Here is a 21,546-nt window from a genome sequence, read left to right on the forward strand (position 1 = left end):
TGCATAGTGGGTCATTCTTTCATTTGTAGCATCACAGTGAATTGCTGCCAAAATCGGTAAATAAACTTGGTGAAAAACAGACGTGTCAGGGAAGTCTCTGAAAACAGAAATGTACGTAGGCACATCTGGGCAGGCCCGTGAAAGGTCGAGGATCGAAGGCATCAAACTACTTTCTCAGCTGGTTAGACGGCAAAAGAGTGCAATTGTTGGTGGCATAATCATTCGTGCCATCCAATATAATTTTTGGGTGGGTGGATACGTGTAGCCTACCATAATAAGTTAAACCTGCACCAAAGTAAAGAAAAAGCCCGTGCACAACCGAGCAACTGCACAAAGAATGTCAACAGTGACGTCAAGGGGTCTTAAGAAGGTTGGTAAACACACCGCCGTCTTTATTCACGAACATTCATGGGTTTATTCTTACTTAATTGGTTTAATTAATAATTTGAGTCGATTACAGTGGCTTGACTTTTAGCCGCCTATTTCAATATGCGACCCATACTACACTGGCATTTTACAATATATTTTACAATTTAGCAGGCTTATCTTTTGACAGCCCAATTTTAGACCCAAGTGTTTTGGCGTCGATTAATCATGGCGGAATTGAAGGTCTAGGAGAGATCTGTGTTGTCTCCTCTGTGTTAAGAAAAATAGCTATTTTCTCGTATTTCTAATGATCAGTTTGGCTGAGGGTTAGCTATTATGTGAGGAACAATCCATTCAGACGTTCAGGATTGTCACAAAGACTGCACGCGTCTCAATACTGCATGGTAAGAGAAAGCTACTCTCTGAATCTCCAGCTAGCTTGCTAGATAGCTTAGCTAGCTAGTAATAGGAAGCTAGCTAGCTGACTCCCTTTTTGAAGACTTAAGGAAATGTTTGATCGAAACATTGCAAGCCGTTAACGTTAGTCAAAAGTATCCTTCGTTAAGCTATGGGAATTGAGCATGTTACACCTAGTCGCTACCCAATATTGAGATGCAACTGTGCACTCTTGTTTGCACATTGGGCTCATTAGCTAGCTAGCCAGATAGGAATGTATTTGCAAAAACATAAACGAGGAAGCTAGCGTTAGCTAGTTAGCAGCCGGCCAGGTAGCAAGTGTTGGAAAAGATGTTTGCTTGCAAAGTGTGCCGCTTGTGGCTGGCAGTGCGCGTTTGTTGTCCGTACCACACATAGCCTACTAACGTTATGAATGAGGTCATTGATTGATTTAGAGTTTCCTATGGTTGCTGAACGTCTAACTAATGAAGGTTGCTGAACGTCTAACTAATGAAGGTTGCAGTCCAGTACTAGTATTAGCTAGTCTTCGAGGAGAACTGTTATTTACTATTTAAGACTCGAGCGTGAGGTTTACATGCAATATGCTCATTGCTCACCGTAGGAAGAGAGGGAACTATGATATTTGCAAGCACTTATAAAGTTGGTGATAAGCATGTTTTGTGAATGTGATAACATTGATCCTGTCTTTCTTTGTTTCTTCCTGCCTCTCTAAACATAGTTCATGATTCAGCAGGAGAAGCCGCAGCTGGCCGGCACCATGCCTGTGGTGTGGCCCACTCTGGTGGACCTGGGTAGGGATGAGTGTAAAAGAATCCTCCGGAAACTGGGTAAGACATGACAGCTCCTCCCTTTCCCCTAAAAATAAATGGCTCCTCATTTGCACAAATTCAACCATGTCAAATAATGGTATCCCTCGGTTTCTATTGGTGTGAGGAATGAACTGTATTTTGTCGGACATCCTTTATTTGAATGTGTTTTCAGAGCTGGAGGCGTACGCTGGAGTAATCAGTGCTTTGCGAGCCCAAGGAGATCTCACCAAGGACAAGAAGGATCTTCTCGGAGAGCTAACCAAAGTCCTCAGGTAAATTTCCTTCATACTCTGCTCCTTTCTGCTGTATATATCCAACTGATTTCTCTCCAATAACCACACCGCTTTTCTCCACAGCATCTCAACTGAGCGCCACCGAGCTGAAGTCCGAAGGGCCGTCAATGATGAACGTCTCACCACCATCGCCTATCAGTGAGCGTTTTAACGTTTAACGCTCATCACATCGTCTTTCCTCGACAGGACAACGGCAAAGACCTGAAGTCACATCATTTCCTCTTTTAAATGTAAAAGTGTAAATGATGCCACTTTTGTGTTGTCCTCTCCCAGCATGTCGGGTCCTAACAGTTCCTCGGAGTGGTCCATAGAAGGCCGCCGCCTCGTCCCTCTTATGCCCAGATTGGTCCCCCAGACGGCATTCACTGTGACGGCCAACGCGGTGGCCAGCGCCACAGCCAATCAGAACGCCACCCTCATGCTGCCTACAGAAACAGGAAACAAAGAAGGTAGTCTCACCCTCACCCCGGGCCACAAGCAGCTTCACCTGACACCAACCCCAAACGGAGAGAGCATCATTTAACACTCTTCCTCCTTTTGATGGAAGGGTTAATATGTGTTTTCTTCGCAGTGGTTGTTTGCTATTCCTACACGAGCACCACATCCACCCCTACCAGCGCCACAGCCCCCAGCGGCAGTGTAGGAGCGACGGTGAAATCCCCCCGGCCGGCCAGCCCTGCCTCCAACGTGGTGGTGCTACCCAGCGGGAGCACTGTCTATGTGAAGAGTGAGTATCTAATCACTCTGTAAAAAGTTTCGTGCGCTTAGTATATTAACAAGACAAAAGTAAAACTTTAACCCTGACTTAATCCATTAGTTTAGATATCTGGTCCCTAATTATATGCAAATGTATGCATATTTACTGAGATATTGCATAATCTGCATATTTAAATAGTTGTGTTTTTTTAAGACAAAATATAATAGTTTTTTTCTCTCTCAATGTTAAGATTAAACTAAAATCATGAGGATATCTTTGAAGAAAAAAAAAAAGTCCTATTCACCATTGGTGTGGATAGATGAAATGTTGAAAAATAACAGTTTTTAATAAAGTCTGGGCATTTGTGTGTTAACATACTGATAGTATACATCGTAGAAGAATGAGCAAATATCGGAAAATTGATGAGTTGAAGAAAAAATGCCATTTTGCCTGCAGTGTCTCACCTTAAAGGGAAATGGATCAACTGTTTAGTGAAGCTAAACCTGTGTGTTTTCAACTGAACTTGTCTACGTCTTCCTCCTGTTCCCTCTTTTAGGCGTGAGCTGCTCAGACGAGGACGAGAAGCCCCGCAAGAGGAGGCGGACCAACTCCTCTAGCTCCTCCCCCGTGGTGCTGAAGGAGGTGCCCAAGGTGGCCCCGCCCATCTCCAAGACGATCACCGTGCCGGTCAGCGGCAGCCCCAAGATGAGCAACATCATGCAGAGCATCGCCAACTCGCTGCCACCGCACATGTCCCCGGTCAAGATCACCTTCACCAAGCCCAGCACCCAGACCACCAACACCACCACCCAGAAGGTGAGCAGGACCACACCTGATGTGGCACAGTGTACACAGCCTGGGATTAGTGTTAATGATCGGGAGGTTGGATGTATCATCTAATATAAAAGATGGAATGTGAATGAATACATGCTGTGTGTCACACAAGTAATTCTTTTGCATTAAGTAATGCTTGTGTGCGTAGAATTGTTCAGTTCTTTTATGATTTTTTTTGTCATTGTCTATTGTTCCAACAGGTGATCATTGTGACCACCTCTCCGAGCTCCAACTTTGTGCCCAACATCCTGTCGAAGTCTCACTCCCACAACTATGCGGCCATGTCCAAGCTAGTGTCCACCTCCATGCTGACCTCCTCCAGCCAGAAACAGACAGTGGTCATCCCAGCCAGCTCCAGCCCCTCCTCCACCCCCACCACGGTTGCGGTGACCTCCATCGTCTCCTCCAACCCCTCTGTGGTCATGTCAACCATTGCACAAGGTAGGGGTTTCACAGACTGGTCGAATAGTTGACTATCAAACCACTAGTCAACACTGCATTGCTGGTCGACTAGTCTAGACTAGACTATAAAAAATATATAAAATTGTCCCTCTAATATATTGGGTTTTTGCCATTGTGGGCGGCTGTGGGTATTTCATCTTTGTCGTTTCATCGTTTTTTACGATTTGTTTGATTTCGCTGTCTCTGCGGTTTTGCCCAAAACCGACCATCCTTGTCATCAAAAAAGCCAGCCTGCAATCTAGCCCAAAAAGTTCAATTTTTTTCAACTGCAAAGCTTAGAGCTCACGGCGCTGTAGCGCTAAAAAGCTTTTGAAACACAGCTCTCGTCTCCATAGCGCCCTAGAGCTCATTACCCATTGTAAACAATGAGAAAACAGCGCCAGCTCTCAAATGCAGCTGGTGGACACGCCTTCTAAAGTCACTGCTCCTAGGGCCCTCATGTAACTAATAGGGATGGGAATCAGTAGTGATCTCACTACTTCGATTCTTGGGGTCACAATTCCATTTCAAAACAATTTTTGATTATTGATGATTATCAATGCAATCGATTATTATTTTCATTTACTTTTCCACCATTTGACTACAGTAACCCATTAAATACACCCCAAGTGCAAAATGATTGCACCTCTGCTGGACTGCCAGCAAACGTACAACATTTGGCAACAAAATGTGTGTAACTTCAGTGCAAAAAAAGAGACTGAAAAAAAAAAAAAAAATTGGGTGAAAATGGGATAAAATCTGAAAATAAATATATTACATTTGTGTGTGGATTTTTTCTGAATTTGTGAATCAATTGATAATCATAGAGAATGGAATCGCGATTCTCGAATCAATTTTTCCCACCGCCTCTTATAACTAATACCAGTGAAAGGGATTAAAGTCACTGTCGCGTGTATCACATGGCGTAGTCTCTAGTGTAACTAATATTTACAGTACACAGGGAAATAATCCCGAAAAATATGTTTTTTTTGTAGCCAGTTGACTGACCCCTGTCTTCCTCTTTTTTCCAGGCGGCTCATCTGCCGGTGTGAAGGTGGCCTCTGCCAGACTCCCCTCTCCCAAGACACTAGTGGGCTCTCCCACCCAGATCCTGGCCCAGTTCCCCAAGCAACACCAGCAGTCCCCCAAGCAGCTGCAGCAGGGTGCCCCCATGGGGGCTCCCTCCATGGGGCAGGCCCAGACCTCCACCACCCCCCCTGGATCCAAGCCTACCATCCAGATCAAGCAGGAGTCAGGTGAGGATGGAGGGAGTGGGAGGGGGGGGCATGAACCTACTGGTTCCCAGAGCTGTTATTTTCTTTAACCAGTTTTTCTTCACCTCTTCTGTCAAGACTTGGATCATGTATTTTTTTTGTTTCTTGTCCTGGTGACCCCCCCCCCCCTCCTCCCCCTCCTCAGGAGTGAAGATCATCACCCAGCAGATGCAGCCCAGTAAGATCCTGCCCAAGCCCTCCTCAGCTGCCATGTCCAGCAGCAGCTCCTCTCCAATCATGGTGGTCAGCAGCAACGGAGCCATCATGACCACCAAGCTGGTCTCCCAGCCTACAGGTGCGTGAACTCGCAGCAGCACATTACTCCAGCCTGCACTTCACATAGATGGCCTGTAGAAGGCAGCACCTGTTTGGACAATGGACAAAACATTTGAAAAGTGATGTGACTTGGGTGATTTTTTTTTTTTTTTTTACATGAGCCCAACTGTTGATATTCCTACTGCTCAACTGGAAGGATATGTCCTATTTAATTGATTATGAAGTTGAAAAGAACGTTTTTTTTATTTGGGTGTGCAGGCACTCAGGCTACCTACTCCAGGCCCACGGTGACCCCCACCATCGGGGCCAGGATGACCACATCACCCGGCGGGGCCACTTACGTGAAGACCACCAGCGGCAGCATCATCACCGTCGTCCCCAAGTCTCTGGCCACGCTGGGCGGCAAGATCATCAGCAGCAACATTGTTTCTGGTGAGTCAGCAGGTTTTATAGGACACGGCTATGTTCAAAGTCACTCAGCAGCAGTTTAGTTATTGCCCTTACAATACGACCACGTCACCGGCAACATTTAAAAAATATCTAACAAATATTTAATAATATTTTAAAAAATATCTAACAAATCTAAAAAATTCCTCACTCCAACACTTGCTGAAAGATGAGAAACTGCGCTTTCTAGTATTATAGGGAAAATCCAATTAATATTTGAAATTTTGTCACTGTACTTTCAGGGTTTAAAGGGTTAATTAACATATGGTTGTAGAATGCTGCTGCGTTGCAGCTGAGAAGCTATTTTATGGTAATTTTTACTATATATTTTTACTATTTTTTTTAATTTTTTATAGGTACAACAACTAAGATCACCACCATTCCTATGACGTCCAAGCCTAACGTCATCGTAGTGCAGAAGACCACAGGCAAAGGAACCACTATTCAAGGCCTGCCGGGGAAGAATGTCGTCACCACACTGTTGAATGCTGGGGTCAGTTTATCATAATCATTTTCTGATTCATGACGATTTTTTTTTCTTAAAGAAGAATAAAAAAAAATCACTTTTTTTGATAAATTATACAGAATTAAAAACGAAATGTTTATCTTATTCCTGTAGCTTTGCACAACCATCCGTCTCTTCCTGGACTTCCTGATCTCAGGATGGTTGTACGAGGCTACAGAAACCAGGCTAAACATTTTGCTTCTGGGTGCGATCAGCCCTCTGCTATCCGCTTCATGTTTCAAAGTCCGAGAGACTAATGAAAAGCCCTCTCTGCACCAGGGTGAGAAGACTCTCCAGGCTGTCCCTGGGTCCAAACCGGCCATCATCACGGCCTCCCGACCCATCACCAAGATGATCGTGACCCAGCCCAAAGGCATGGGCTCAGGGGCCCCGACCTCCACAACCACCAAGATCATCCCCACCAAGATAGTCTACGGACAGCAGGGCAAAACCCAGGTCAGCGTCTCGCCTTCTCACCCAGAACCTGCTGACTCTCGGTTCTCATACCAGCGTCGGCCTATGGCCGTAATAATAGCTTCCTGTCATCGCCAACAGTGCAGCAGTTAACGGCAGTAGCTTCCAGCAGATGGGTTAGCAGCCATTGTGAAAGAGTTGGTGTGCTTTGACCGCATACTTGGTTCTCCGTGTAGGGCAGGTTTTTCATATCAGACCGGGGCCTCTCCTCAAACCATATTGATCTGTCATATCTAGGGCTGGGTATCGAGTCGAATTTCAAGAATCGATTCGATTCCGATTCACAAGGTTTGGAATCGATTATCACAATTCGATTCGATTCAATATCGATTCGGTTAGTGTTACTAAAACCTGTTTTTTTTAAGCTGTAACCTTAATTACATGACTGCTAAGTTATGCAACACATCAGTACTAGGGCTGGGTACCGATACTGATTTCCAAAAATGAATGAATCATTGAATGAATTAATGAACTATTCATTCCTTCATTTATTCATTCATTCATTAAATAAAAGATAGATTTTGGGATTAATGAATCAATTTAATTATTCTTTAAATTAAATTAAATTAATTTAATTTAATTAATCAATTTTTTAAACCCAGCCCTATGACTGTCGACCGTTTAATATCTTAACACCTCAAGACAGGGTTCTGGTCCCCTCCAGGTGCTGATCAAGCCCAAGCCCATCTTCCAGGCGGTGGTCAGCGAGCAGACCAGGCAGCTGGTGAGCGAGACGCTGCAGCAGGTGTCACGCTCCTCGGACGCAGGCCCGGCCTCCGGACAGGAGGGGGCGCTCAAGGAGGATGAGGGTGGCGGATCCCCCCCATCGGAAGAACCCTCCCACAGCGGTGCTCACGGTACGCTGCTTAGGGCGCTATAATAACGATCCGGAGAGGCGCTATGATGTAATTATACCCCCCCCCCCCAACACGCAAATTGTGGACTTTGTTGTTATTTTGCATTGTTTTGTCTTGTCTCCCCTCAGACTGCCAGCCGGTAGTGCACGTGTTCTCCTCCAGGGGGCAGGAGTGGTCTGAGCACGAAGTGTCGGTGGAGTCCAGCCCCACCATCATCTACCAGGAGGTGTCAGAGTCCCAGTCAGCCACCTCCACCATTAAAGCCCTGCTCGAGCTGCAGCAGACCACAGGTGGGCCGTTGTTATGGCAACCACACACACACACTCTCAACCTGCATCCCGTTCGCCGTTATCAGCTGCTGCGTCGCTTCCCAGCAACTCGGATGTTTACGTCACCTGTCGGCGTTGGCCTGCAGCACGGGGGGATGGCGTTGCAGTGGAGGAAGTTTGCGGGGTTTTCCCACACTACTTCCCCCCTCGGTAGTAAACTGACGTAACTGGAGTGTGACGGCGGTTGTGGAGAGGCATAGAGATATGTTCGGATCCGGACATATATATATATATATATATATATATATATATATATATATATATATAGTGGTACTATATAAATACAATTTGATTTGATGATTTGATTCTACCGTATGCAGACAGATGACACATTAAAGGGAAAACCTGAATAAGTGAGTGGAGAAACATGCATCCATACAGGTGTGCTGCGTGATACAATTAAGCAATTAACATCCCATCATGCTCTGTGGCATGTATGCTGAGCAGGCCTGATTTATTGTGAAGAATCTTAACAGCTCACTTTTCTGGCCCCCGGGTGATACTGGTTTTTTGCTTCCCTCTGGAATATGTAGGGGTGGGTCGTATGCCCACCTCCCTTGTTCTCTGTAAAGCGCATTGTGTTGCCTCTGGGTATGAAATGCGCTATACAAATAAAGCTTTGATTTGACCCTGATTCTGGATCAAGATGGCAGGAGGGAAAGATTGAAGCGTCTTTGAAAGAGGGTCCATTATCGGAGCACGGATGGCAGGAGCTTCAGTCACAAAGACTGCTCAGCGGCCGAGTGTTTCAATAGGAACAGTGCACTGCAACCATACCATAATATCCCTCTCTCAGTTCTCGACGGACTGTTCTCGCGGATACGGTCTGATCACGTACTGCATTGACGTTCTCAGTCCCCTGAGGAAGTGTTGCTCTTCCGTTTTTTCCCAACATATCGCACTAATGGGACGCTTTCCACCATCGTTACCGACCCATGTCACTTTAAGCCCCTCGTTACTAAGACAAATGAACATTTGAGAGTTAAAATGTGGAAAAAAATTGATAAGGTCAAGATGGTCAGTGATGTTGAAAAGTGATACGGTCAAATGAGTCATCCTTCACCATAATCTCGACAAGTGGGCGATTGCGTGTGGTACAGCGCACCAACAGAACGGTACAGGTCTAAATGCCTGACCCCTACAGGGGTCAGGGGGGCCGGTGACTCTGTTATGCTGTAGGAGGCATTTTCCTGGCTTGGTTTGGGTTCACTTGTCCCCTTATTCCAGGCTCACACTAGAGGATTTTTTGGGGCTGATTTATCCCTGATTCACCCCTCCTGACAGTTGGAGGAGGCATCTAGTCTGGAACGTTAGTACGGATGTTTGGCTCAGATTATTTTATTATAATAATGTAACAGATCCAATCTTGTCGCCCCATTGGAGCTGACCCCATAATATCAACCATGTTTGATATTTAGATTATTACGGAACTCACTACTTTACAAGCGAGACCAGTGGCTTGTTGATCCCTCGGGCACAATGATATCCTGTAGTGTGTGATGAGCTGTTATTTTCAAATCTTGTAGTGTGTGCTTCTTTGAGATTCGCCAGAAGAATATTTTAAGATTATCCTTATGTGTGTGATGCAACCCGATTTTGAAATAGGTTAGGATTTTTAAAAATCCCGTAGTGTAAGCACGGCATTAGAGGGAGGGGTCACTGCAAATCAATACAAAGGTATTCTGAGTGATCACCCTTATCCTATGATGAAACATTTCTATACTTTATGGGAGTGGTCTCTTTCAGGATGACAATGCCCCCATCCACAGGTCACGAGGGGTCACTGGATGGTTGGATGAGTAGGAAAATGCTGTGAAGCATATGCTATGGCCTTGGTAGTCAATGGATCTCAACCCAGTTGAACAGCTATGGGCGATTTTGGACCGACGTGTTAGACAGCCCTCACCACCATCATCAAGACCCCAAATGAGGGAATCTGTTTTGGAAGAATGGCGTGCCACACTCCAGTAGAGTTCCTGAGACTTCTAGAATCTGTGAGTCATGATATCCTCTTATTGTCATGCTAGAAGGAAACATAACTTGGAGGTGTGTGTGTGTGTGTGTGTGTGTGTGTGTGTGTGTGTGTGTGTGTGTGTGTGTGTGTGTGTGTGTGTGTGTGTGTGTGTGTGTGTGTGTGTGTGTGTGTGTGTGTGTGTGTGTGTGTGTGTGTGTGTGTGTGTGTTCCCCCCTCACAGTGAAGGAGAAGGCTGATGCCAAGCCCAGGCACACCATAGACCTACGTCAGATGGCGCTGGCCGTTCATATGGCCCCGGACAAGAAGCCCGCCCCCTCAGAGCCTGACCCGGGAACGGACGCCGTCACATCTGGTACATACCCAAACACACATGGTATTGATGGAACAAAACACTGTCACACCTGGTACATAACCAAACACACATGGTATTGATGGAACTGACACTGTCACACCTGGTACATACCACAACTCTTTGACAAACACACACGGTATTGATTAAACTGAATTTGTTTTAAAGAAAACGTTGAAATACTTTGTTAGTCCTTGAAAAGGAAATTGAAGTCCTTGAAAAATAAACAACATAACAAAAGCATTCAATGGCTCTAGGCACCAGTTAAATGTGTGCTCCTCTCATTGGGATATGTTATCTGTCATGATATCATCACTCTCAGTGGTGATAGTTTTATGTTAGTTAACCAGCACAGTGAAAGTACAACCATGTTGACTGCTGTCTTCCATGCTGCTCTGAACCCCGTTTTCTCTCAACAGGTAAGTCCGTCAGGGCTGCTGCTGCTTCATCTTTCGGCCATTCGGGCGTGGGGGATTTGGTCATGTACTCCCGCCAGCAGCAGGGGGCGCCCTCCCAGAGCACTGGCCACACCCCCATGGTGGTGAAGTCCGTCCCCACCTCCTCCACCGTCTCAGTCACACACCTCCTTCACATGGTAAGAACCGGTCAGAGTCATGTTACAGGAAGCACCTTAGTTCCGTTAGTTAATACCTGAGACAGAAGGCTATGACGTTCTGATTAAATGAATAGAGTATGCACATGTACATATGAGCTGCTCCAGGTGGATATTTGGATCAAGACGCAATCTTTTACCTTAAAGACGCCATGAAATCAAGAATGTATTTTTTTTCCCATTTTGCATCACATCCTTGGTTATAGTGTTCAGTGCACCTATTTAACAGTATAGGAGAAAAAAAATGGCAGCAAATTTAAGTTTTTTTTAAATCTTTTTTTTATTATTTTTTTATAAACAATCTTGTAAATCCTATGATTTTTTTTCTTCCTGTAAAACTTTGGAGAGGAAGAAAAACATTTTTGCACATTTGCACGGGCAGATGCGTAGGAGAAACTCACAAGGACTGAATAAAGAAAAAAGCTTGCACACACTGTCCTCTTCACTAGCAGCAATTTTAATTAACGTTTCGGCACGAGGCCATCGTCAGATTCAAATTCAATTCAGTTTGAAGCTGATGATGGCATAGTGCCAAAACGTTAATTTAAATTGCTAGTCAAGAGGACAGTGTGCCGAGCTTTTTTCTTTATTCCTCCTGTAAAACAAAATCTCCCAAGTGCCTACAGTACGTCAACAATGCAAGAGCAAGGTCAACCAATAATCTCACGACATCCACCCGTCAATCACCGCTATCTGTCTATCGAATCTGTCTTAAGTTGTTATAATCCGCCCACTTCTCAACGTTCCAATCAAATTCCTCTAAACCTTATATCCCACCCCTATAGCCTGTTTGAGTCGGAAATACATCCAACTACAGAAGTTACAGTAGATGATCTCAAATGTCCGTTTCAGCTGGACTTGAACCGGTCCAGCAATGTGTCACTTTGGTCTTCACCGGTCTCCCTGTGTGTGTTTCCGCTCCAGGCCGCCGAGGTCCACAGTAAGCAGGCGGAGGGCGTCCTGGAGGAGGGCGAGCTGGAGGGCGACACCCTGGACCCCCAGACGGGGCTGTTCCACCGCTCTGGCCAGCCCGCTGCGGCCCCCCAGCAGCACGCCGCCAGCTCCACGCACCCCCCAGCCGAGCCCCCCCAGCCCGAACCCGGCAGACACGTGCCCCACTCCACCCAGCCCCCCGCCCCCCCCACTGCCTCCGCCGCCGCCGCCCCCCACTCCCCCACCCCCGCAGCTCCAGAGCAAACCCCAGCCCGGCCCGCCTCCCTCCTCCACCACCCCCTCCCTGGTGAAGAAGCCCCCCCAGCTCCAAGAGCAGTCCCAGCCCAAGCCCCTGTCCCAGGCCCCGGGGCTCGCCCTGAAGGAGAGGCCGTCGTCCGCCTCGGGGCCGGCGGCGGCGGCGGGGCCCTCCCTCCTCCTCCAGCCCTCCGTCCCGACGGGGACCCCCGCCAAGCCCCTGGTCACCCTCCAGCTTCCGAAACTGCAGCAGGCGCCCACCTCCTACCACCGGCCCATCCACACCCAGCTGTCGCAGCCCCCGCCCCTGCAGGCCCACCACCCAGTGGCCGCAGACAAGACCCCCCCATCGAGCCAGGTGAGCTCTTTCTCTCTCTCTCACTCTCTCTCCCCCTCCCTCTCTCTCTCTCTCTCTCTCCCCCCCTCTCTCTCTCTCTCTCTCCCCCCCCCCCCCCTCTCTCTCTCTCTCTCACTCTCTCTCCCCCTCTCTCTCTCTCTCTTTCTCGTTACTTTTTATAATAAATTGTTTGTGTAAATGTTGTGTGCTTAGGTCTGCTTTGAAAACGCTGTGCGCAGCAGCTGCTGGCCCTTTATGGCTTAGTGAGATAAAAGAGATAATGGTTTGGCCCTTCTCCAGGGCCAGTCAATCAACAAACGTGTTCTTTGTGCAACAGCACACAGAGCGCTTGGATAACTTTCAAGTCATGCTCTGAGAAAAAATATTTGCGGGGGGTGGGGGAGAGTCCATTGATTGAAGTTGAAAGAGATTGCTGTTGACGTTTGGGACGTGTGGTTTACTGAGCTCCTCCCCGCGTTCATACCGCTGGTCTTCCTCCTCGCCCAGCCTCCGATCATCACCCAGGGTGCCAGCGTCACCAAGATCACCTTCGGCGGCGCCCAACTGCCCCCCCCGGTGTCCAGCAGCGGCGAGGCCGCCGCTAAGCTCCTCCCCGAACCCTGCGCGGGCCCCTCCTCCTCCACCTCCTCCTCCTCCTCTGGGGACAAGCCCTCCGTGTCTGACATCCTCAAGATCTCCATGATGGAGGCGGAGATTGACCCCAGCGCCGAGCCCATGGTGGTGGACTCGTCGAGCGACTGCAGCCCGTATGGGAAGAGCCTGGCTGGGGCGTCGGCGGCGTCGGCAGGGGGGGGGATGGCCTCGGTGGGCCCCCTCATAAGCAGCTCGGGGGCCGGCCACCAAGCTCACCCCTCCAAGCCCCCGCACGGCACCTTCTCCCGCCTGCAGAGCCTGGCCAGCCAGAAGAGCAAAGACGACCTAGACGTCATCGAGGTACGGTGGAGTTACAGCATTACTGAGCGATGGCCGACCTGGTTCTCACTCCGTGATCCACAAGCCCGTGTGATGTGCGTACTGTACGGGCTGCTTAGTTTTGCTAGGATTAAGGACTAGTTTATGATTGGTGAGAGCTTCTTGTAGTGCATTAAAAGTAAGCTGCAGGTTAACAATGGTCTTCTAGAACAGTCTCCGCAATACAATAGACAATAGGGTTGGGCAATGTGTACTCAAATATGACATCACGATGTGCACATCCAAACATCGAGATGAAGGATGACATCATCCTATTGTGGTTTAAAAAATAAAAGCCTAATCCTATAAAGTAGCCTACTGATTTTCATTATTTTATAGGCCTATTACCTATTACTACAAAACGACAACCGGGAATTTCATAATATTCTCTATTTTTAGGTAGGCCTATACGCTTCTAGGTAGCATTGGCAAGGTTCTGATTGGCTCTTTCTAGGTTTATAGCGTTAGTATTTTACAAATCAGTGTTTTTTTACATGGGCACTGATACACGAAAATGAACTTAATGTGTTCTAAAAAAGCAACACAACGATGGGCAAGCAGGCTAATGGGCTATGCCCCAACACCGAGACACCGGTAACAGCGGCAATCCAAGCACTCACCGAGCTCAACAGAGGCTGACAATCATGTAGGCTACTTCAATGGAGGAGTCTGATGGATGAGACACTTGTTAGGGAGCCCAGTTCCATAGGTTGCCTATTCTACATTAGTCTATTGCCTAGATTCTTCTATTGCCTAGATTCTTCTATCACTTGCATTACTTTTTCAGGTAGCCTACAGTAAGTAGGAGAACTCTGTATTGAAACTCTTGCCTTGATTAAAGTGGAATATTGCATTTAAAACGCCACATTCAGACAAATTAAAACAGAAAAACAGAATTTGGGAAAGAATAAAACTCATTACATAGGCTTGCCCCTCAGACCAGCCATCTATTTTTCTGTAGCCTAAGGTCCGGGTCATGTCTGTCATAATAGCTTTTTATTGCAATGAAACAAGTAATTTTCTGTTCAACAGATGAACGACCTGTATTCTACGGTAGCGTCATTTATTGACAGCTGATTCGTTTAGGAGGTAGCTAACTGGACTTATTAATGAAAAGCCATGTGGCAGTTTGCGCGGAGGAGGGTTGCAATGTCATATCTGTCATGGAAAAAAAGGTAAGAAACCACACCTAATAATCAGGCTAATACTATATTATTGTAACAGCACGTTATTCATTTTGCATTAGGCTAATCATGGTGGGCTAAGTTTGATAAAATCGTTTAGATAAAGACGGTCGAATCTGAAGGCGTGGGCCTAGTCTTAATAGGCTAATGGAACATTACGCACGGGCTGTTGAACGGCATCCGATAGAGATCATGTAAATTTAGCTATAGGTAAATTCTAATCTGTTAAATTTTATGGCACATAGATTGCAACATAAAATATGTTAAATTGGAAAATAACTTACAGGGACTAATTAATTGCCAATTAATACCCAACTGTTAATTTTGACAGCCTAAGTGTTTAAAAAGTGTCCTGCATTTATTTGAACGATGTAACAATGTTTTCTCAACCATAGTATTTGGCTATTATTTATCTATTAAACATTGGCGATGGACAATGACATTGTTCACCCTAATCATCAACATATATATAAACATGACAGCCAGTTAGTGTAGAGACAGTATCATTGAAATAGATGGTGAAAAGGACAGGACCCAACACTGATCCTTGGGGCACACCTTTCGCAAGAGACAGGAAATCAGATTGGATGTTACCTGATTTCACACACTGACACATTGACGACAGATAATCCTGAAACCAGTCACAAGCACCTCTATCCAAACCAATACCATATGGTATATTTAAAAGCAGATGGTGATCGACTGTATCAAATGCCTTCTGCAGAGAGCAGCACAGTGTTTCCTGTTGTCCAATGCTGAGATTATTTCATTAGTGACCAGAGTGACAGCTGAAACAGTACTATGATTAGCACTAAATCCAGGTGAGGACTTAAAACTGAGTGACTTGAAAGAAAAGATTATAACGCAACAGAATTGTTCCGCTTCCCCACGTTCTCAACAACAATGCCACTAATGATCGCCCCTTCTCCTCCTCTCCTCCTCCTTTCCACCTCCCCCTCTCCTCCTCCTCCTCCCCTGATCGTCTCCCTCCTCCTGCTCTCCCCCTCCTCCGCCTCTCCTCCCCTTCCTTACCCTCCTTACTCCCCCTCTCCTCCTCCTGCAGGTGATCCCCCAGTACTCCATCATGCCGGACTCCAGCCAGTCCAACGTGGTGGTGGAGCCCAGCGGCTTCCTGGAGATCAGCGACTACACCAGCCAGCGCCTGGACGAGGACAGCGGCATGGAGCAGGAAGTGGACAGCAGCAACGACGAGGCCGCCGCCGTCAGTCCCATGGAGGAGGGAGCCGCCGATCAATCCCAGTGACCCCCCGAGTTCTCCCGGATGTCACGGGACGGACGAGGATTTTCCCACCTTGTCGGATTATGAGAATGACAACGTCGCTTCAGGAACTGATTTGATTGTAAAGGGGGTAGTGAGTGTACGCGTCCCTCAGCATCGTGGCGTCTGATTGGTTATTGCGGTCCCCATCTGATGATGTTTGAACCCTAAAGACTTTACCTCAAGTGGACACATTCTTTTGATTTAGTTTTTCTAATTTGACTGAGGGGTTATTTCATGGATATGCCCGGATATGGCGTCAGAAAAGATCTGACGTTAATAACTGAACGTCTGGAAAGAAGGATGGTTTTGACAGAAAAAAAGAATTCAGATTCAGAAAGAGTCAGAAAAGGGAAAGCAATAGAGACCAACATGAAGCCGAGCTCTGAACCGCTGCCTTGTTTAAAGGTGAAGTTGAAGAGGAACTGCATCCAAGAAAAAGGAAAAAATAGGTTTTGGATAACTTTGAAGAGGACATTTTTTAGGCACAGAATCACCATTTTAGTAAAACAATGCTTGATACATTGCTATGACTCTTGTTCATTTGTATATTCAATTCTTTAACACTTTTATAGCAAGACAGTATAGTGTTGGAATAGGTCTTGGTCTGAAATATATCAAGCTAATCAACTTATTTTGACAGCTAAGTAGTACTACAGTACTATAATTAAGAATTTTCTCAGACATTGAAATTATGCTGGTTTCTGATAAAAGAATAATTGTATTCATTAGGTTTGATCCATTGCTCTACAGTTTTTGCTTTAATTTGATCTTGTAATGTAAAATCTTTTTTTTAAAGGCCTTGTCAACATGAGAGAAATGTAGAGAGAACAGCTTGAGTTACTGGTTCCAGGCATTTCGGTCAGGTTCAATTGAGTGCCAGGATCAATTTACACCCTTTCACTAATTGTCACGGACAAGGCTTGCCTATCAAGTACTGGTAGTGTGAATGAGCCTTGTATATCTAGCACTTTGAAGTTGGAAGAAGTTGGTAAGAACACAAGAGAAAGACATTTGTTAACTGCCCCAATGCAGCGTTCGCCCGTTTTCCTTCAATGGTGTTTGTTTTGTGTTCTCTCTTTGTGTAACGTTTAGAATTTTAACTGTATAAACCTTTTATACAAAACCTCAAACTCGGTCTCTCGCCTTACCTCGACTGCTCTAATTTCAGAGGTCGCACAAGGACCCAAACGTTCAGCATTCCCCTGCAGAGAACTTTGTTATTCACTTTACAGCCCTGAGGTCTTTAATGTCCATGATAACACACAAAAGGAAAATACCAGTGTTTCTCTGGTGTGTTTTTATGACCCAAATGAGTTGCTCCTATAAGAAAATGTGAAAGTGAAAGCAAAGCTTTGTATGGGCTTATGTGTGTTTGTGTATACACTGTCTAATCTATGGCTTGTGTGTGCTTGGAAGTTTCGGTACATACCCCTTCTGTCTCAGCTGTCCCAGGGTAGTGCCCAGGGTAGCGGATAATGGAAGCCTATACTGGTTTTATGGGTGTGTTAGCCTGTGCATTGTGCACACCGTGTTCGCTCAAAGGGGCATCTGTTTGCCATTGAGTCAATGTTATTTTGCCATCTCGCTGGGCTTCTGTAAATCTTCCCATGTAATTGTTACACACTCAGGCAGGGACTTTCTGTATCCGGATACCATTGAAGCGTATTCCCAAAGGGGGATAGGCATGCTCTGGGGAAGGTGACGCAGCACTGTTTTTTATCCAGCCAGCTCACACTCTGCTGTTGCACAGCTCGTCTCAACGGTGGTTAGCAATGCATGCTAACAACCCACATGGTCATCCAAAACATTATTAGACACTTCACTTCAGATGAATACTAGGAAATTGGGGAGTTTGGCGTCTCATTAGGTTTTTTCCTTTACGTGATAAGCATCTGTTGTTTCAAATTCAAATTGAAAATGATACTTTAAAGCCTAATGTTTTTTTTCCTGTAAAAGCAAATGTTTGAGCGTTCAAGGCTTCATTGGAAAAACACTGTTGGTTTACTCACAGGTACACTTGACCACACATTTGATTGCTTTGTTTTTAAGATGAGGGGTCTCAGGCAGTATTTGGAACGGGTCGTTTAGACCTGTTAGACTTTGCATAGGAAGAACTTGTCACAAGCGTACATACAACATGCTTATTGCCTTATTAGCCATTGCCTGTACTATGATTTGGCATTGGCGTTCTACATTTCATTAAACTACCACTGTACGCCACTGTCATCTTATAACAAACATTGGAAGCCTAGGGGGACATGGTTAATTACACTATGATGTAATGTTTGAAGTGTACACTTAAAGGAGTAGTAAAGGGAACATGCATGTTTAGCCCTGTTTTAAGGTTACTTATGATCATATACAATGGTTCAGATCAAAACGTTGACAAAACTAGCACTTTTTAGAAAGTCTGATAATTGCTCTACCACTGTTTTGGTCATACAATGGATGTGGATGGGCACCTTGAAAAATCTTTCAAAAACATGTTAAACTCTCAAAAATGCTAGTTTTGTCAACGTTTTGATCTGAACCATTGTATATGATCATAAGTAACATGCATTTTCCCTTTACTACTCCTTTAATTACGTGGAAAATCACTCAGTGGTACTGTGTCACCAATAGAGGCTTGACTTTCTCTTTCAATATAATAACCATTAGAGAAGGCAGTGATGTCATGGGAAGCCCCTTTGTAGGAGGTCACAAAAAAGCTGACATCGCTTCTACGTTGGCAGTTTCCACACAGTGTGATGACGTATCCCGGTTTCATTGTGTCAAAATGAACCTGAAAAAGGTCACAGCTGTGACGAGGGTGTTTTGGTATGACAAATTGTTCAATTCTCATGAATTCTCTTGGTGCTTTTTCAGATTTTCAACTGAAATCACTAAGAAAACTAAAAATAACAGGCGAATGAAGGTAAACCCAACCAAGTGTCTGTGGCACCTAACAAAAAACACATCATACACCCTTGAATAAATCATTTGTTTTTGTTTCTGTTCCTTTCATGTCGAGACTAACTGCAGCTTCAAAATCGTCACTAGCTTAATGCTGTAAGTTACTATAGCAAATGAGAGAAACGATGTGTGTGTCTGCCTGTATCACAACCACACAACCGGGCCACTGTGTGTCACTCGCATGCGGGCTCAGAATCAGTGCTGCCAGCCAGCTAGCTTTACAAGATTCATGATTCCTTTATCTGTTTGATGTAATGTACGTTGTACAGTCACAGTGAAAAGTTGCCGCCGACTCCCAAGACTATGTTCATTACAGAAACTCCTATACTTAATTTACAAATGACAAATATACAAATTACACAATATGTACCATTTCTATGAGTTACAGATATAGGTCTTTTCCACTGACCAGCACGGTACAGTACAGGACGGCAATCATTTGTATCTAATGATTTGGGGGGCAATATCTCTATGTAATGCTTTATGTCCCGCGCAGTCTCATAATGACCCGATTTTTTTAATTTTATTATTCCATCATCTCACTCCCAGTCAGAAGATGTCCACTAGCCGTGATGCTAAATTTCCCTATGTTCAACTCCATTGACTTATGCTAAAAATCTTAGCAATCAGAACATGTACATTAAGGTACAGTAGAGGGTCAATTCAGGCAATCTGACCCTGGTGTTGTGAGTAATGCTTTGCTACAGTTTGCTGTGTGGGTCACAAATGTAATCACTGATATTAGGCATAAAGATAGATAGATGGATAGATAGATCATTAAGCTCTAGGAGGAAATTGTGTTGCATTTTTTTAAATATTTTATCTGGCTTCAGAACACACCACAGCACAGAGACCGCCCTCATCAAGATCTCCAACTATCTCCTGATCGCTGCTGACTCTGGCCACATCAGAGCATACTCATCCTCCTGGACCAATAGTAGCCTTCAACACAGTCTCCCACTCTATCCCAGATAGCAAGCGGATCTGGTCCATATACAGGCCAGATCTGGCCCTTGTGGCTTAGTTCCGGCCCATATATGGCCCAGAATCATTACACATCCACTTGCTATCTGGGATCCGCCTCCCCTGTACAGCTCTCCGACAGTTTGTCACTATCGATGGCTCCAGCTCCACCCCAGCCCCAGTCAACCAAGACGGGCCTCAAAGATCTGTGCTTGGACCCTTCCTCTTCACAATCTAAATACCCCTCAGTCAGATCACCCACCACCACGGTCTGAACTTCCACTGCTACGCCGATGACACTCAGCTGTATCTCAGCACCATGCCATCCACTCAGCTCCCCCCACAATCTCTTGTCAGCTGCTTACACAAAATAAAAATATGGATGTCTAACCTACTCAAACTCAACTGGGAAAAAAAGCAGAGCTCATGGCTGTGTCACCCAAGGCGCTGCTCCAGAAAGTTGGAGATTTAGTCTTCTAGGTAGAAGGCAGCTCCATCTCCCCATCTCATGAAGTCCAGAACCTGGGTGTCATTCTTGACTCCACCCTGTCCTTCACACATCAAATCCATATCACCAAACCGTCTTCTTCCAGCTCAAGAACATTTCCAGACTCCGGCTGTCACTCTCGCACTCCGTTACTGAGACCCTCATGATCCATGCCTTCATCACCTCCCATTTCGAATACTGCAATGGAGACCTGTTTGGGGTACCCAGGAAAGCCCTGGACAGGCTCCTGTATGTGCAGAACTCAGCTGCCAGGGTTCTCACTCCCACCAAGCCCTGGCAGCACATCACCCCCACCCTCATCCAACTCCACTGGCTTCCGATCAAGTCCCGCATCTCCTACAAACTCCCCCTCCTCACCTACAAATCCTTCCAGGCCCTTGCCCCCCAGTATTTGACCTTCTCCACCAACATACCCCATCCTGGTTCCTGCGGTCCTCAGACACGGGTCTCACAGGTCCCGCCCCAGCCTGCGAACCTTTTGGGACAGAGCATTCAGTATGGCAGGCCCCATCCTCTGGAACTCTCTCCCCACAGAGATAATGCCCCAACCCTGGACATCTTCAAATCAGGCCTAAAAATCCACCTGTTCACCAAGGCCTTTGGCCTGTAGTCAGTCGGTCGGTCGGTTGGTTTATGTGCCCATTTGTTTGTTTTGGTCTGTCTGACTGTCTCTGTTGTCTGTCTGACTTGTTTATCATTGTAAAGCGTCCTTGGGTTTTTAGAAAGGCGCTATATAAATGTAATTTTATTATTATTATTATTTTTATTTTTATACTATTATGGCATTGAAGTAACCTATTGTATGAATAAGTACAGTATAGTATCTAGAATCTAAATTAATTTACTTAGAGCCTCTAAGAAAAATGTAACAATGAATAGCATTAACCTTTCTAGGGAATTTGTAATGTGTTTTATGGGCACGGGCACACTCAGAATGGCCCCGGGCCCCAATGGGCATCATATTATAATGGAAGGGGGGATGCAACTATATGTCATGGCAAGTGTATTTTGAACAGGCACTGTGCACTACTTGTTATAACTGAAGACTATGCCCTTCCTCATACCTCCTTGCACATACTTTCCAAAATCTACAAGATACATCTGAAATCCACCAGCTGGCTGTTTTTGGATGAGATCAAGCAGGGAGGTTTTCCCCTGTCTGTCTAGTTCTCAGAGTGGGCAGGCTTCCAGGCCAGCCGGGTCT

At 45.7% G+C, this 21,546-nt stretch overlaps 1 protein-coding gene across 1 annotated transcript; it reads left to right on the top strand.

Moving 5' to 3' along the window:
• Positions 1-242: 242 nt before the first annotated feature.
• Positions 243-16,954, top strand: emsy (EMSY transcriptional repressor, BRCA2 interacting). Its single transcript, XM_084440146.1, is given in 21 exon segments — positions 243-370; positions 1,502-1,610; positions 1,765-1,864; positions 1,949-2,023; positions 2,159-2,334; positions 2,457-2,612; positions 3,139-3,398; positions 3,617-3,857; positions 4,889-5,113; positions 5,277-5,426; positions 5,666-5,839; positions 6,211-6,347; positions 6,639-6,815; positions 7,498-7,690; positions 7,819-7,980; positions 10,215-10,346; positions 10,763-10,938; positions 11,881-12,128; positions 12,130-12,502; positions 12,989-13,435; positions 15,701-16,954. Coding segments are annotated over 21 exon segments (3,945 nt in total). The 5' UTR covers positions 243-337; the 3' UTR covers positions 15,902-16,954.
• The last annotated feature ends 4,592 nt before the right edge of the window (positions 16,955-21,546 follow it).

This window comes from Borostomias antarcticus, assembly GCF_949987555.1.
Source record: "Borostomias antarcticus genome assembly, chromosome: 1".
NCBI classification, from domain to species: domain Eukaryota; kingdom Metazoa; phylum Chordata; class Actinopteri; order Stomiiformes; family Stomiidae; genus Borostomias; species Borostomias antarcticus.